At 48.7% G+C, this 15,542-nt stretch overlaps 1 protein-coding gene and 1 long non-coding RNA gene across 4 annotated transcripts in view; one reads left to right on the forward strand and one right to left on the reverse strand.

Moving 5' to 3' along the window:
• TMEM8B (transmembrane protein 8B) overlaps positions 1-15,542 on the reverse strand; it is a 32,680-nt gene that overhangs the window by 11,196 nt on the left and 5,942 nt on the right. For all 3 annotated transcript variants that reach the window (XM_016188030.2, XM_016188028.2, XM_016188029.2), the window contains exons 2-10: positions 14,757-14,946; positions 14,178-14,385; positions 6,932-7,065; positions 6,379-6,647; positions 5,444-5,769; positions 3,385-3,478; positions 3,138-3,261; positions 2,912-3,054; positions 2,583-2,761 (exon numbers count right to left, since the gene is read on the reverse strand). In XM_016188030.2, coding sequence (XP_016043516.1) covers positions 2,583-2,761; positions 2,912-3,054; positions 3,138-3,261; positions 3,385-3,478; positions 5,444-5,769; positions 6,379-6,647; positions 6,932-7,065; positions 14,178-14,385; positions 14,757-14,946 — 1,667 coding nt within the window. The remainder of the gene's footprint in view (positions 1-2,582; positions 2,762-2,911; positions 3,055-3,137; positions 3,262-3,384; positions 3,479-5,443; positions 5,770-6,378; positions 6,648-6,931; positions 7,066-14,177; positions 14,386-14,756; positions 14,947-15,542) is intronic.
• Positions 7,064-7,875, forward strand: LOC132540837 (uncharacterized). Its single transcript, XR_009551963.1, has 2 exons — positions 7,064-7,275; positions 7,630-7,875. It is a non-coding gene; the product is annotated as an uncharacterized LOC132540837 (long non-coding RNA).

Genomic DNA, 15,542 nt, shown 5'->3' on the forward strand with positions numbered 1-15,542 from the left:
AATTTACAGCCTGTTGGTTTTGGCTTTAATTTTTTTTTATATTGTACTAGAAGAAATAGCATAGTCATGTATGCAACAAAGTTCCATGCCCAAGGCACCAGGTCTCAAATTCAAGGCCTGGTACCATTGTAAGTCAGAGTTGAATAGTGCTCAGATTTTTAAAAAAGTAGATTTGAAAACTCCTAAAGAGTAAACCCCACATGTTTGTCCCCACGTCCTGGATAAGAATAGATCTGCATATGTCCAAAGACATCAGGCATGGAAAGTCAACCCTCCACTTTCATCACTCTGACACCAGGTTCCAGATGATACCAACCTGACTTCCCTAGGCAGATGACCCCACATGTGTCATGAAGCCCCGCTTCCCCATAACTCTGCCCCACTAGGAGACAGGCTGGGAGTATGGACTGACCTGGCAACACCCATGCTCAGCAGGGAAGCAATTACTGAAACCAGACCTTCCACCTTCTGCATCCCACAATGATCCTAGGTCCTTACTCCCAGAGGGATAAAGAATATGGAAGCTATCAGGGGAGGGGATTGGATATGGAGCTCTGGGAGTGGGCACTGTGTCGAAATATACCCCACTTATCCTATAGTCTTGTCAATATTTCTATTTTACAAATAAAAATTAAAAAAGAAGAAGAGATCCACTGTTATTCCTAAGTGTAGACTGTCCTAGATTTGAAGACAGGGATGGTGACTGTCATCTACTGTCCTGTAGCTCTTAGCTTTAAATACAACTAATGGATCCTTAACTGAAACAACCTGGGAGTGGTGTGGAACTATACACTGTAATCTTATAATCTTGTAACAAAATATCAATAACAAATAAAAAATATTTTAAAGTAAAATAAAGGGGAAAAAGAAAACTGCTAAAGAATAAGTCTAAAAATTAAAGAAACAAAACGGGAGGATGGCAAGAAAGCCACTCAGGAAAACTGGGATGCCCGGCAGTGCTGTATTTTGGTGCAGGTGGAAAAGACTAAGAGTTCAGGCAAGACTTCAGGTGAGGAGTCATCTGGCACTAGATACGTTGGAGTTAAAACCCAGAATGCTTGTGCAAAAGACAGGAGACTAGGTACACTCTCCCCATATGCTCCAAGGCTCTACAGCGCTAGCTCCTCTAACCGGAGTCACATTTCATCTGCATGCGCGCTAGTAAGATAGCTGTCTCTAAAGGACTTGGAGAGCAGCAGCGGTATGAAGGGCTCCTGGAGCGTTGCGGAAGTAGCTGGCTCGGATAGCGCACTGCTTTGTCGTGTGTGACCCAGGTTCAAGTCCTAGCCCCCACCACAATGAAGGGAGCTTCAGTGCTGTGGGGTCTCACTCTCTCTCTCTCATAAACAAATAGTCCCATGAGAAGTCAAAGAGGCCATGGTAACTGAAAGGGGATTTTTTTTCATATCGTCAGGGATAGCATGTCAAAGCTGTAGAAAAATCCCAGTTCAGTGGATGGACACAGTGTAGCTTCATGAAAGGACGTGATGGCAGTGAAAACTCTCTGTGTATTGGAAAGGTGGTGAATGTGCAGGCTTCCTCTCCTCGTGCACGGGAAACAGTGGTGAGGGTGTAACACAATTCCATTCCATGAAACTGGGCTTCTCAACCAGATGGAGGAGGGAAAGGCCCCTTCAGGGTAGAGAGAAAAGGTGTGAACAGCTAGAGGTCACACTGTCTCCAGTGATTCTTCATCTTAAGTTACCTTGTTCATTGATCTCAATGTACTTTATAAAGATCATATTGTACACATGCCATGCTCTGCACATGAAGGTTGAGAAGGATGCTGGAGAAGACACAGTGAAGAGGAAATGTCTTCATACTATGGAGAGTGTAGCCATCTCCAAGCCACGGAGGAACATTTTAGAAATATAGACCTTCGGGGAGTCGGGCTGTAGCGCAGCGGGTTAAGCGCAGGTGGTGCAAAGCACAAGGACCGGCATAAGGATCCCAGTTGGAACCCCGGCTCCCCACCTGCAGGGGAGTCGCTTCACAGGTGGTGAAGCAGATCTGCAGGTGTCTATCTTTCTCTCCTCCTCTCTGTCTTCCCCTCCTCTCTCCATTTCTCTCTGTCCTATCCAACAACGACAACAACAATAATAACTACAACAATAAAACAACAAGGGCAACAAAAGGGAATAAATAAATAAAATAAATATAAAAAAAAAGAAATATAGACCTTGGGGCGGGGTAGATAGCATAATGGTTATGCAAAGAGACTTTCATGCCAGAGGCTCCGCAGTCCCAGGTTCAGTCCCCCCACACACTACAACAAGCCAGATCTGTGCAGTGCTCGGGTGTTTCTCTCTGTGTCTTTTTCTCTCTGTTTCTCTCTCAAAAATAAGATAAATAAAATATTTTTTAAAAAAAGAAAGAAATATAGACCTTCACTCATCACCAGCTAATTGACTTGAAGATACAGGCAGGGTGGGGGGAATAGCATCATGGCTATATACAAGACTTGCGTGACTGGGACTCTGAAGTCACAGGTTCGATCCCCCGCACCATCATAGGCTAGAGCTGTGCAGTGCTCTGATAAGGACAAAATAAATAAAAAGACACAGACATCAATCACTGCATACCGTTGAGAAGAACATGGTGAAGGTGTAGACAGCAGCTTCCAGCACATAGCGGCTCCGAATGGCAAGGATGACAGGCGGCAGAAACATGAGGTTGCTCAGGCAAAGCAGCAGAGTGGACAGCAGCTGGAACCCGTAGGTGAGCGCGCCGGCACTGTCCGTGCAGCCCCAGCCCCGCCACCCTGCAGGCAGGGAGGGCACACGAGGTCAGAGACAGCCCTGGGCTCAGCACACACTTCTGCCAGCAGTCTCCTGCTGACTCCACCCAAGCTCAATTCAGGCAGCGTGCCTCCCTCCCGCTCCGGCGAGACTTGCCCACCCCGCCTGCTCACCAGCCTTGCACTCGCAGGCAGCATACAGATAGTTGTGCGTACGCAGCAGCTTGCACTGGCCGTAGGGCCCACAGTCGTCCACGCATGGGGACAGGAAGGTGCGCAGTCGAACCTCGGCTGTTGCGTTCCTGCACCACACAAACCTGTGCACACTAGGGTCACCTGAGGCCCTGCAGGGGCAACCGTTCCCTTCCTTGCCACCCCACACCCACCCCAGACCACTCACCGAGGTCCCACCCCACACAGGGATCTGAGGGTCAGAAACCAGGTCCCCGTCTGCGGGAAGGGGATGCGAAGCCTGGCTACTCTGGAGGTGGCGCTGACAGAGAGGAGGAAGCCAGTCAAGGACTCTGAGGGGAGGAGGGAGGAGGAAGGAAGAATCAGTGTAGGATCTGCATCAAAGAACCCCACCCACCCCTCCGAGCTCCTAGCCTGCCCACCCTCACCCAAGCCGGCCACATTCTCACCCTCACCTCTGGAGCAGGTTATTGCTGCGTCCCCCAGGCTCAAGGGCACCTCGTGAGTCAGGCATCCAAACACTGTCACATTTTCCTGGTGCAGAGAGCTCTGGGGATGGCAGAAGAGGCTGTCACCCCCTCCAGGCCCTACCACCACCACCCTCACACTCCCACACCCCACACCCGTTCATCCCAATGGACACTCTAATCTCAAACGTGATTGTCACATCAAAACCTTTCTTCTGTTCTCAGAACAGAACAGAACAAACAAGAAGCCTAGAAAAGACTAGCTCTCCGATCTTCGCCAAGATCTCTCAGAGACCGATGAGAATGGCAAGGCCTTCTCTTTGGACAGAATTATTTAAACGCTCTTAAGACAAAAGAGAACACCTCTTTTTCAGTCCGACCTACGCTGGGGTTTGGGGTGCTGTTGCTGAATATGGTAAGTGAATGAATCCTAGTTACTGAAGGAGGTGATGGAATGTCACAGGGATTAAATGCTAACAATCCAGCTGGGGCTAAAAGGAACCAGAGGCATTGCTCTCTCCCCTCTCCCACTTCTCAGTCTCTATTTAAATATATATACCCATCCACTGGGAGCAGTGGAGTCAAGCAGGCACAGAGCCCCAGGATAACTCTAGTGGCAAAAGAAAGAAAGGAAGAAAGAAAAGAAAAAGAGAGAAAGAAAAGGAAAGAAACTAAATCATTTAAATGTTTACTTTTTGCTTGAGGCACTAAAGGCTACAGGTCCAATCCCCAGCACCACCAAAGCTGAAGTTTAGAAATTATTACAAAAAAAAAAAATTTTTTTTTTTTAGACTCCTGAGGCACTAACACTTCACTTCTGAAAATGCAAGATGGGGGCTGTGGATATAACTCAGTGGTAAAGCACATGCCTCCCATGTATGAACTCTGGGTTTGATCCCAGGCACCACTAGAGAGTAAGTATGATGAATTAGCTGGCAGCAGGTTTGATCCCAGGCACCACTAGAGAGTAAGTGTGATGAATTAGCTGGCAGCAGTTCACATGAGCCAGACTTGGGATACAAAAAAATGTGTGCACCCCTTGGTGATACCTAAATAATTACAACAGTTCATGTGGAAATGAAATAAGAGGACATATAGTTTTTATGACTTCCTCTTCTTTCCAGAGTTTTTCCTTTGGACGGGTGAGCTTATTATTCTTGGAGGGGGGGGAGAGAGAGAGAGAGATAGAGAGAGAGAATATACAATTGTTTTGAAGAAAAGAAAGAAAAAGTCCCAAAGACCTTCATGTACCACAAGCTGCAGGTGAGCCCTGCCGTGATGCAGCAGCTGGAAGAGGTAAGGGGCTCTCAAGAGGTGCAAATGCGGCCTGTCACCTGCCACCTGCCCAGGCCAGCGCAGAACCATGACTTCAGAGACCCAAAAACCAACAGAAGTATGGCAAGAAGAGGCTGGACAGAGGTCCAAGACACTGAGGCTGTTCAGCTTTGGGGAGGCTGGAAAGTATCTGAAGGGTTGCTAAGACTGGACTAAGGAGGTAACGAATGTGCCAGCCACACTATCACTAGTAGGGAAAACTGAGGGGGGAAGAGAGATAAAAGAACTCTGTGTACTCCACTTAAGTTTCTTAGTAAACCTGAAACTACTCTAAAAGTAAAGTCTACTACATTTTTTAAAAATGGGTAGATTTACTGGATAGGGGCAAAACCGCTGAGCAGAAAGATGGAATCTGAGGAGAAAGATGGAATGTCTTTAGCAACAAGAGCTATCTTGTTATGAAGGGCACAGGCTCAACAGGCGGCCAGCGCCCCATCGCAGATGATATGCCAAGAAACTAAACACCTACCTACCTACCATGGAGAGAGACCCTGAGTGAGTGGGGATTTGGCCTAGAAAACTGGGGATAATCCAAACTCCTCCAAGGTGCCTTGCCTGGCCCAGTCCTTTCACAGGAGTAACCCAGGACTCGTTTCTTGACCAAAATTGAGCTGAAACCTGGACAGACCTCCAGAAAGAGGTACGAGTCCCTGTACACCTGACACCTTCTCTTTCAAGTTCCCCCTCTGCCTCCCTGATCTCCATACAGTACCACATTGAGCTGGAGTTCCAGGCTGAGGACACCTCCACTGTCCAACACAGGCAGCAGCCTCAGGGCAAACACGGCAGGGCGCTCAGGGAGGAGAGCCACGGTGGGGCCAAAGAAGATGTAGAAGTGGACAGAGAAGGTATCCAGCTCATTACGCAGCGTCGGACGCACCGGCCAGCAGTGCTCAGGTAGGGATGTGGTCCCAATGCCCGTCACAGGGGTCACAAGGGATGGTGGCTCTGGGGCCAGTGGCTGGTTGCCCAGGGACTGGGGCATGTTCATGGCAGCTCCAGGGACCAAGGCACGGGACAGGCTGGGTTGTGGGCATTCTGTGGGGAAGAGGAAGTAGGAGCTGAGGCTTGCTGCCCTCACAGTTCTACTGCCCCACCACAACCCATTTCTGAGCCAGACAAGATTTAGCAAATGTTATGGGGGGTGGGGGTGAAAACTGGAATCTAATGTCACTTGGGAGTCTGGAGCATCTAAGGTCACAGAATTGGGCCCGGGGCGATCCTAGCACTAGCAGTCAAACAGTGTTGGAGGGAATCAAGATTACTCCCCCTCCCCAAGGGCAGGGAAGACACTGCTCTCAGCATATGTCAAGCCCTCTTACTGACTTGCATAGGATTTGACACGAACTATGTCCCTAAAGTCCTGCCTATCTCAGAAAACTGAAAAAGACACTAAATCAACAAGAGTAATAAGGTCCCTAATCCCCAAGTCAGATTTTTTTAAAAATCTGAAGGCTTTCCAAGGACTTGTGTGTGAGGATTCCAGGGATGGTGAAAGAGTTTGGGAAGGGGTGAGGAGACTGCAGCACATGGCAGGGAGTCAGTAAATGCAGCCACTATGTCTGCCTCTTCCCAACCACAGATGGAAAGAATGGAAATACTTCCTGGGTCGGAGGGGGTGGGGGTGGCAGATGTGGGGCTTCTGACCTTGCAACCTCACACACAGCTGAAAGCGGATGGTCCTGCCAGAGCCCCGGGATGGTGTCTCCACGCGCACGTAGACCCAGTGCCCCCAGGGCGGGAGTGCTAGCTCCAGCTGGCAGACCAAGGCACCTCCACAGGCCACAGAGCTCGAGTTGTGCAGGGGTGGGGCCTTGGGACGTAGACGCAGTGTCAGGGGGCAGGCAGACGCCCCACGGCCCCCCACACACACCAGCTGCGCAGAAACCCTGTAAGTGAAACTGGGTACAAAGACCCTGGGTAGAGGGGAGGTTGGGGGTCAGAAAAGACATGATACAGAGGGATGAGAGGGACACCAGAATTACAGAAATAGGAAGAAGGAAGCGACATGTGGGGAGCAGGGAGAACAGGAGGTCCCTTCTGTGCTGGGAAGAGAGACACCGGGATCCACCCATTCCAGGGGGCATTGGGCAGCTAGAGAGAGAACAGGAACAGGCAAGCAAGCTAAGAAGCCCTGTTCCCTGTATGAGGTCAGAGAAGGAGAGGGAAAGAACCAGATCTGGGCAAATGTTCAACTTACTTAAACAGCGCTGAGCGATTATGGGAGGAGAGAGTTTGCTCTGAGGGACGTCCGGGCACCAGCACAGCAACGTCCAGCAGACGACGGACAATCAGCTGTGGCTGAAGGAGGTACTGACACTCATCCTGGAGCCCCTGAGACAAAAGCAGAGGTGGTGGAAGAGGAGAGACAGCAAGGCAACTACTAAATCAAGGCACAGAACCTGCTGAGGGGCTTGGGGCAAGCCCCTGGCCTACTCCTAGCGCTATGGCTAAGGTCTGCATCCTTCCTGCCTGTGCAGCCATTTCTCATCTGGACCTCTGCCCTTCCTAGATCAGCAGGATCTGCTGTGATCCTCAGCGATGGTGAGGTTTGGGGGCTCAAACCCGGGGACTCCAAGCTAGCGTCCTCTCCAGAGTACTTCCCAACAGACCCTCAAGGGACTCTCCAACTGTCCCCCTCCCCCCAGGAACTTAAAGCACTGGCTCTACTGGGGTTGGGAATTTTACTCAAAGGTCATCTGTCCCTTTACTAACTTTAATATCCCTCATTCACCATCCTGCTCTGCCCAATTTCTAGTTCATCCTCTGGGTTTTTTCAAATTATTTATTTATTAATCATTGGATAGAGACAGAAACTGAGAAGGGAGGGCAGACAGGGAGAGAGACAGAGACACCTGAAGACCTGCTTCACCGCTTGTGACGTTTTCCCCCCTGCAGGTGGGGACCAGCGGCTTGAACCCGGCTCCTTGCGCTCTGTAATGTGAGGGCTTAACCAAGTTCCACCACCACCTGGCCCCCATCCTCTGTTTTAACACTCCTCTGAAGGACCACCCTTTCCCAGCAACAAACAACTGGAAGACGGGAACCTTGTCTTATTTTATTTCTATTCCCTGACACAGAATCTAACATAGACTGCATAGCCAGCAAATGAAGGTGAATGAGTGATCAAATGAATGAACCCTGCTGGGGGAGGCTCTGTTATTAAAGGGTCTTCTGCCCACCCACTCCCCCCACCACCACCACCACTCTGCCTCAGAGAACCTACGGGTAGGTCTGCTCCTGCCTCACACTGAGCAGATGCATTTCCTCCAGCTGCTCTTTGGATAAAACCCCTAACTCCTCTCTGCTCAGCTGACAAGTTGCTTGCAAGCCTTGTCACTCTTCCGTGAGGACACTCCTATTTGTCCTGCTCCCTCTCCTGAAGCTATTATATATAAACCTTGCAATTCTAGCAGTCCACAAGAGGCAGCAGATCCCAATTAGGCCTCTCTGATCTTCCAGAATAAAAAGGAAAAAATAAATAAAAGCTTATGCTGGCCTAGCTAGAGCTGTTTGTTTACATGGGTAGTCTGGCCAAGGCATATCTCTACCCTTGTTCTGGGATCAAAGTTCCAGGTCCTGACATTCAGCTGTGAGTTCCATGCCATGGAGCCAGTCAGCCATGACACTGACTTGCAGTAAAGATTCACCAGACTCAAACGAGGCCTGACACCTGCCTGGCCAGAAGACCCACTCCCCTCCATGTGGAATTTGCCTGTGCCTTTTCTATCAGTGCATCCCCTATGCCTATACCACCTGGCTGATACTGAGGTACTAAAAAAGAGTAACCGAGTTAAAGATTGGGTGACAAAAAAAGGGGGTTCCTTCAGAGAGCTCCAGAACTGACCCAAAAACTCCGAGTACCATCTCTGCTATCCAAAGCAGACGTCCCTCATCTTTTATGTCAAACCACGGCCAGGAAAAGCCTCACAAGGCATTTCATGGACCTGTAGGCAGAAGCTGCCACTATAATGACCTTGTGATGAACGAGCCGCAAGCAGGAGGCTCACACACTGGAGGGGGCCCACTCCCTGGCTACACAATCCAGACAGACAGAAGGAACACCGTGTTTGTTATTTAACCGAAGGATCCATGACACAAACTCCCTGGTTACAACATACTCCTTCTTTACACTGTGTGACACGCTCATCCAATACTGCTCTCTTATAAAAGGAAAGATTAAGTCAGAGGCAACCAGGGAAAGTACAGGGGCTGCAAACCCTATGCAAGTCATCTTTACCCTATGGTGCAGCCAGAAAGGGCATCGCAGTCCAGAAGCCCATGAGATGCCAAGTGAAAGGGTTCAAGCTGCATCAACATTAGCAGTCAGGGGGAGGACAGGGCCAAAGCAAGGAAGCTGAGGAAACTGGAAGGCAGGTCAAAGGTCAGTGGTGGCATGAGCAACAGTCTGAAAGGGCAAGGAATGAAAGACTTCACGGAATTCCTAGAGTAGCTTTCTTCAGAAAGTCTTGAGTAAAGTAACTGACGCCGGCTTCTGAGTGGGGCGTGCAGCCAGAAGATACACAGAGACATTTGGCCTTCTCTATGGGAATACCCCAGGACCCAGAACAGCCCTCGGCCCATACTCGGCCAGCAACACAGGAGTGAATGAATGCCAGACTTACTGCAGTGGGTAAGAACGGAAACAGAAAGACCACTTAGGAGGCTACTGCTGTGGCCCAGGACAGAGCTGGGAAGAGTGTACTAGAGAGAGAGAGGACTTCCAGAGCCATGGCCATGGAGCAGCAGCTGCCTCACATCTGTCCCCTGATCAGCTTGTTAAAAATGTGCAATCAGAGGATGCTCTTAAAGCAGTCAACAGGAGGCCGGGTGGGGGTGCACCTGACAGAGCACATGCACGTTGCCATGTGTAAAGACCAGCCACAAGCCCTCAGTCCCCATCCCCAAGGGCAAAGCCTCAAGAGCAGTGAAGCAGTGTTACTGATGTCTCTCTCTTTCTCCCTCTCATTTTCTACCTCTCTCTGAATCTCGCTTTCTATCAAAAAGAAGGGGCAAAAATCAATGGATTCATTGGAGAGAAAAAGAAATAATCAAGAATGACACTGAAAGGTGATGCTAAGCTGGTAGATGGCAGGGTCACTTATGAGAAGATCAGAGAAGGAAGAGGCTTGGACTAAGAAAAATGGGAACCAAAGGGGTTTTGACTTTTGGCTTTGGTTTGATTTCCAGAGGCTAAGTTTGAGACATTTCTTAGATATCAAGTTGGAGATGACTAGTAAATCAAAAGAGTAAAAGAAACAAGGACTCAACCAAATAAACTTGGAAGGCACTGATTTATAGACAGCATATTAAAACCACAGTACGGAGGTTACCTAGCAAAAGAACAGAGGAACAAAAGGAGCTGTCCCAGGACCAATTGTGGGGCACACAACACGTCTGGATCAGGCAGAGGAGAAGCCAGTGAAGGAAACAGGAGTAGGCAATGGGGAGGAGGGATGCAGGGTAGGTCCATGAAATCACAAAGTCCAAGGGCAGGAAGTGTTTCAAAAAGGAAATGGCAATATTAGGAACTAATTAACAGCTAGCTACTCTGGGGAAGGAAAGTAAGGCTTGGGAAGAAGACTTACTTTTCACTGTGTGCCTTTTGTACATTTCAAATGTTGAACCAGATGCACATATTACCTATTTGAAATATAAATAAAATAATTGAGGAGGAGGAGGAAGAGCAGAAAGAACACTATTAGCACCTCTGAATCACTTCAGCTTAGATAAGAGTCAAGTCCGGTCCTAGTTGGTGAATTCAAACAAACTCTTTCTTCCATACAGTCAGCCTCTCTGTTTTCCTGACTGATGTTTTCATGGTTTTACCTGCTTTAATGTACTTTCAAATTCTGAATGAGGCCAAGGGTACCTGCAGGAACTGTCCTTCAAACATCCGCAGAACTTCGCCCTTGCAACTCACTTGGGTGCCAGATGTCACCCAGAGCCCAAAAGTGATCCCCTCTGAGAAGACAGGGAGCTGAGCTTCAAAGAATGAACACATGCTTCAAATGGGAAAAATAAGGAGATAGAGGGAATGAGTCTTGAGGAAAAAGGTGACAGGAAGAAGGGGGGAGAGGAAGAAAGGAAGGGAAAACTGGTATCAATTCTGGAACATGAGTTTGAAAAGATGGCAGAAAGGCAACAACATTTTGCCATGTCCCCACTGTGTTCCAGACTTTCTACGCTGGATGCTGGGAATACAAGAATGAATAACACAGATATGGAGACTAACAGGAGGCATGAACTAGAGTTGAGGAGAATGGTGTGGACCAGGCAAATCACATCCTTTTACAGCCTCTTCTGTTCACTTTTGCCCTTGGGATAAAATTCAGACTTCTAGGTTTAAGACTGGTCTCTGCTCTCTGCTCATCCCTCCTGTCCCTTCACCCACTGCAAGAACTGTCCCAAACGGAAGGTCTTCAGTTCTGCCCTCTAAGGGTTAGTCCATACTGTTCTCATCACCTGGAATGCTATTCCCCACCTCTCAGCGTTAGGTCTCACCTGCTAACATTTTACCAAGACCACCTCTACCATACCACCAAGATGAGTCAGCCATCTTGCCTTCGCTCTCTTAAGACATCTGTGTGTTGGGGCCAGGTGGTAGTGCACCTGGTTGAGTGCACACATTACAGTGCACAAGGAACCGGGTTCAAGTCCCTGGTCCCCACCTGCAGGGGGAAAGCTTCATAAGTGAAGCAGGGCTGCAGGTGTCTCTCTCTCTCTCCAACTCTATTTCCCTCTTCCCTTTCAATTTCTGTTTCTAGCTAATAAATAAAAATATCTTTTTAAAAAAGACATCTGTGTGTTAATCATGTATATCTTATTGGTGTACCTAGCATCCAGTCCAAGGCTTAGGACAAAGTAAGTACTCAAGGACTAAGAGATAAAGCTTATATCCCAAACTCAAAAAATAATATTGCCTTCTTATCTCTGGAACTTTTCACTCTCAACCCAAGGGTATCCTAAACTCACACACAGACACACACACACACACACACACACACACACACACACAAAATACCTGTATCAGTCAAGTCTCACAGGAAGTCAGGACTATGTGATAAGAAGAAAGCAAGTAAAAAATACTGAGTTCTGGGAGTCGGGCGGTAGCGCAGTGGGTTAAGCACACGTAGTGCAAAGCACAAGGACTGGCATAAGGATCCCGGTTCAAGCCCCCAGCTCCCCACCTGCAGGGGAGTCGCTTCACAGGCAGTGAAGCAGGTCTGCAGGTGTCTATCTTTCTCTCCCCCTCTATGTCTTCCCTTCCTCTCTCCATTTCTCTCTGTCCTATCTAACAATGACGACATCAATAACAACAACAACAATGAAAAACAGCAAGGGCAACAAAAGGGAAAATAAATATTAAAAAAAAAAACTTTAAAAAAAATACTGAGCCGGGAGCCGGGCGGTAGCGCAGCGGGTTAAGCGCAGGTGGCGCTAAGCACAAGGACCAGCGGAAGGATCCCGGTTCGAGCCCCCGGCTTCCCACCTGCAGGGGAGTCACTTCACAGGTGGTGAAGCAGGTCTGCAGGTGTCTGTCTTTCTCTCCCCCTCTCTGTCTTCCCCTCCTCTCTCCATTTCTCTCTGTCCTATCCAACAACAATGACATCAATAATAACTACAACAATAAAAAAAAAACAAGGGCAACAAAAAGAATAAATAAATAATTAATTAATTAATTTAAAAATATATATACTGAGCCATGGCAGAAGATTTTGAACAGTCCACCCACTGGCTTGAATCTGGGGAATTAACTAGCAGTCTTAAAACTCTCTAGAAGCCAACCTGTGATTTTAAAACATAATCAAATTCTCAGAGGGCCCCAAAGATCTTCATGCCACCAACAGGCTTGACTGAAAAGTTAGGTCTCCTATGGTGTTCAGTCAGTTCTGCTTCCCATCATGGGCAAAATGTAACTGTATCCTCTTCATTCTAATTTCACAACACCTTTGGAGATCTGCTAACTAGGATTCCAGCTTGCAGTAACAAGCCCTCAAAGTTCCACAGGCTATATAACTAGGTGCAAATGACTATGGATCTTTCCCATAACCCCAGCTATGGTCACGGTCCCAGGGTCCTCCTGCTCACCCAATAAGGGCAGGACTTGAGAGAGATGCTTCCTTTTCAGTTCTCACAAAGAAGTCAATAATCAGAGACTGGATTAGGAACAGGCTCCTTGGGAGTTGACCAAAGACATGCCTCCAAGTAAAAGAGCTCTTAGTTCCAGTGAAAGTCATGGCTTCCCTAGCAAACAGAGCCACTTCCAGGTGATCTGGCAACAACAGACATCCATCCCAGTTCTCTGCACATCACTTGGAAAAAGCAGGTATATTGCTGACACCTCAAACGGCTACCTCAGCCCAGTTCCTACCTCTAACAGCACTAATGGCTGTATGCGCGCCCCTGTGCAATTTTTACTCCAAAGTATTACTAACACTTCTTTGAAGAACAGAAGCAAGTCTGACATAGTCTGCACTCAGGGAACTCAGCTCGAGATACACACCATCGTCACTTGACCAGGAATTACCCATACTTCCAGCCTGCAATGGCCAAGCCTCACTAGCTTGCTTGCTCCTTAACATGCTGTTCTTTAAGTTCTCACCCTACTCGTGCTTGGTCCTGTACCCTTCCCACTGAGACCAGGCAGGCCATCATCCCACTCTTACAATGGCCCACTCATCACACCCTCCCTTCCCGCCAATGGACAGGAATAAAAGTGTATTTAGATCCTCTCACTATAAGAAAGGAGTCCAGTCTTAGCAATCCCTGGGAGTGACAGGGAAACACTATACTGTTTCTTTGCCCTCCAAACCAAAATGCAGAAGCAACCTTACTTTTGAACCTACACCTTCAACTTTAGCTTGAAGGAAGCAGACCTTATATTTAGAGGGGGGAAAAAAGGCAATTGTCAGGTTGGACACCAGCTGTCCCAAACCATTTTTTATAGGAAAGGACTTCTCTGTCTCAGCTATGGTCTTCTAGAGGGTGGGGAGAGCTGGAATTATGCTAAAAGAGGAATGTTCTCTCCCAGATGGCCTAGTAACTGGGCTGTCAGTCATCTCTGTAGAGTCTGCGGGGCTGCCATCAGTCAAGATGTAGAAGAGGCCCAGTTTATCCTCGGTTTGTGCAACATGACCCCAGCCTGACTCCAGTAGGCGTCAACACTCTCCCACAGAACTGGGGCCTCTGGCTGACTCTAGACTTTCTCTTCATCTCACCTGAACCCACTAAGTCCTCCTAGGACTTCCATACTACCCCTTACAGATCGTGGCCTCTGGCCTACCACATGGCCTGCCAGCCTCCGTGTGTGCCCTGCCCCAGCCATCTTCATGGCATTGTCTACACTGGTAAAAGGCTGGTGGAACCATGTAGTCCAAGGGAGGAATTTATAAGAGACAGAGAAGCAACTCTGACCCCTCCTTCCCTCAGCAGCATAAACCCACCTTGACAGAGATGTGGCCGTGGGTTTGGGGGAGGTGGGCAGCCAAAAACCAGTCCCCAGGCAAGGGGCTGCTGACATTAAAGATGCCTGAAGTACGGTTTGGCAGCGTCCAGCTGAGGGTCAGTGAGAAAACTCCAGGCACAGCTGTGTCCCCTGGGAAGTGTGTGTGCAGAGGGTTGATCACAGGGGGTGCCCCGGACCGGAAGTACCTAAGGAATAAGAATGAGGAGAGGAGAAAAACAGGCAATGGAGTGAGAAATGGGAAACGGAGAAAGGAACGAAGAATTGCCGCTCACTGTCAGCAGATTCTCTACACTGACCCATGAAGCAGAGGGGTTCCAGGGCAAGGGTCAAGGACAACAAGGGCTGAAAGGTCACTTCAGGTGTTCACAGTGGCAAACAACCGTCAGGAAATGGACAGGAGACAGAGGTCCTGACCCAGTCACACTTCAGTCTGGACAGGGGTCAGGAATCAGTCTCAAGGCAGCAAGTTCAATTAGAGACTCGTTCAGTTACACTTCGGTTTGGAAAATGGTCTGGGATTGGAAGTAGGAATCAGAAGATGAGCTCAGATACTCACACAGTCACACTCTGGTCTGGGCAGTGGTCCCCAAAGGTCCCCCCTTGCTCCTTGAAGATGATGAGGTTCCAAACAGCAAGGAATGTATCCTCGGGGACATGGAAGTGGAAGAGCTCGGTGCTGGCAAAGGAACGGAAGGGACTCAGCTTTCGGGGTGAGCAGGTGGAGTAGTCAGTAAGGAAGAGGCCTCCTGGGGAGCAAGAGGAAGAGAAAGGCGCAGGCTAAGGCAGAGGGCACTTCTATTACAGCTGGCACCCCAGTCCTCATCCCCAAGAGCACCCACACAACACACTCTCCACTGAGCCAAGAAACAGCCCACCTGGATAGTTTGTTGCACTGCCATACACAGTACCCAGGTCTGAGCCTGGCGCTGAAGGAAAGAAGCCTTGATGCTGTGTGCTTGCATGCGTGCCCCCCACATTCTCTCTCTATCAAAAAAATAAATAAGTCCATGCTGTCTTAGCCATTAACTATTAACTATTTTAATCCTCACCTTAGAAAATATGATCCCGGGGGCCGCCGGGTGGTAGTGCAGTGGGTTAAGCGCACATGGTGAAATGCAAGGACCGGCTCAAGGATCCTGGTTCGAGCCCCCGGCTCCCCACCTGCAGGAGGGAGTCACTTCACAAGAGGTGAGGCAGGTCTGCAGATGTCTATCTTTCTTTTCCCCTCTCTGTCTTCCCCTCCTCTCTCCATTTCTCTCTGTCCTGTCCAACAACAAAGATAGCAATAACAACAATAATAATAAACAACAAGGGCAACAAAAGGGAAAAAATAGCCTCCAGG

This window comes from Erinaceus europaeus, chromosome 10, assembly GCF_950295315.1.
Source record: "Erinaceus europaeus chromosome 10, mEriEur2.1, whole genome shotgun sequence".
Classification (NCBI taxonomy): Eukaryota; Metazoa; Chordata; class Mammalia; order Eulipotyphla; family Erinaceidae; genus Erinaceus; species Erinaceus europaeus.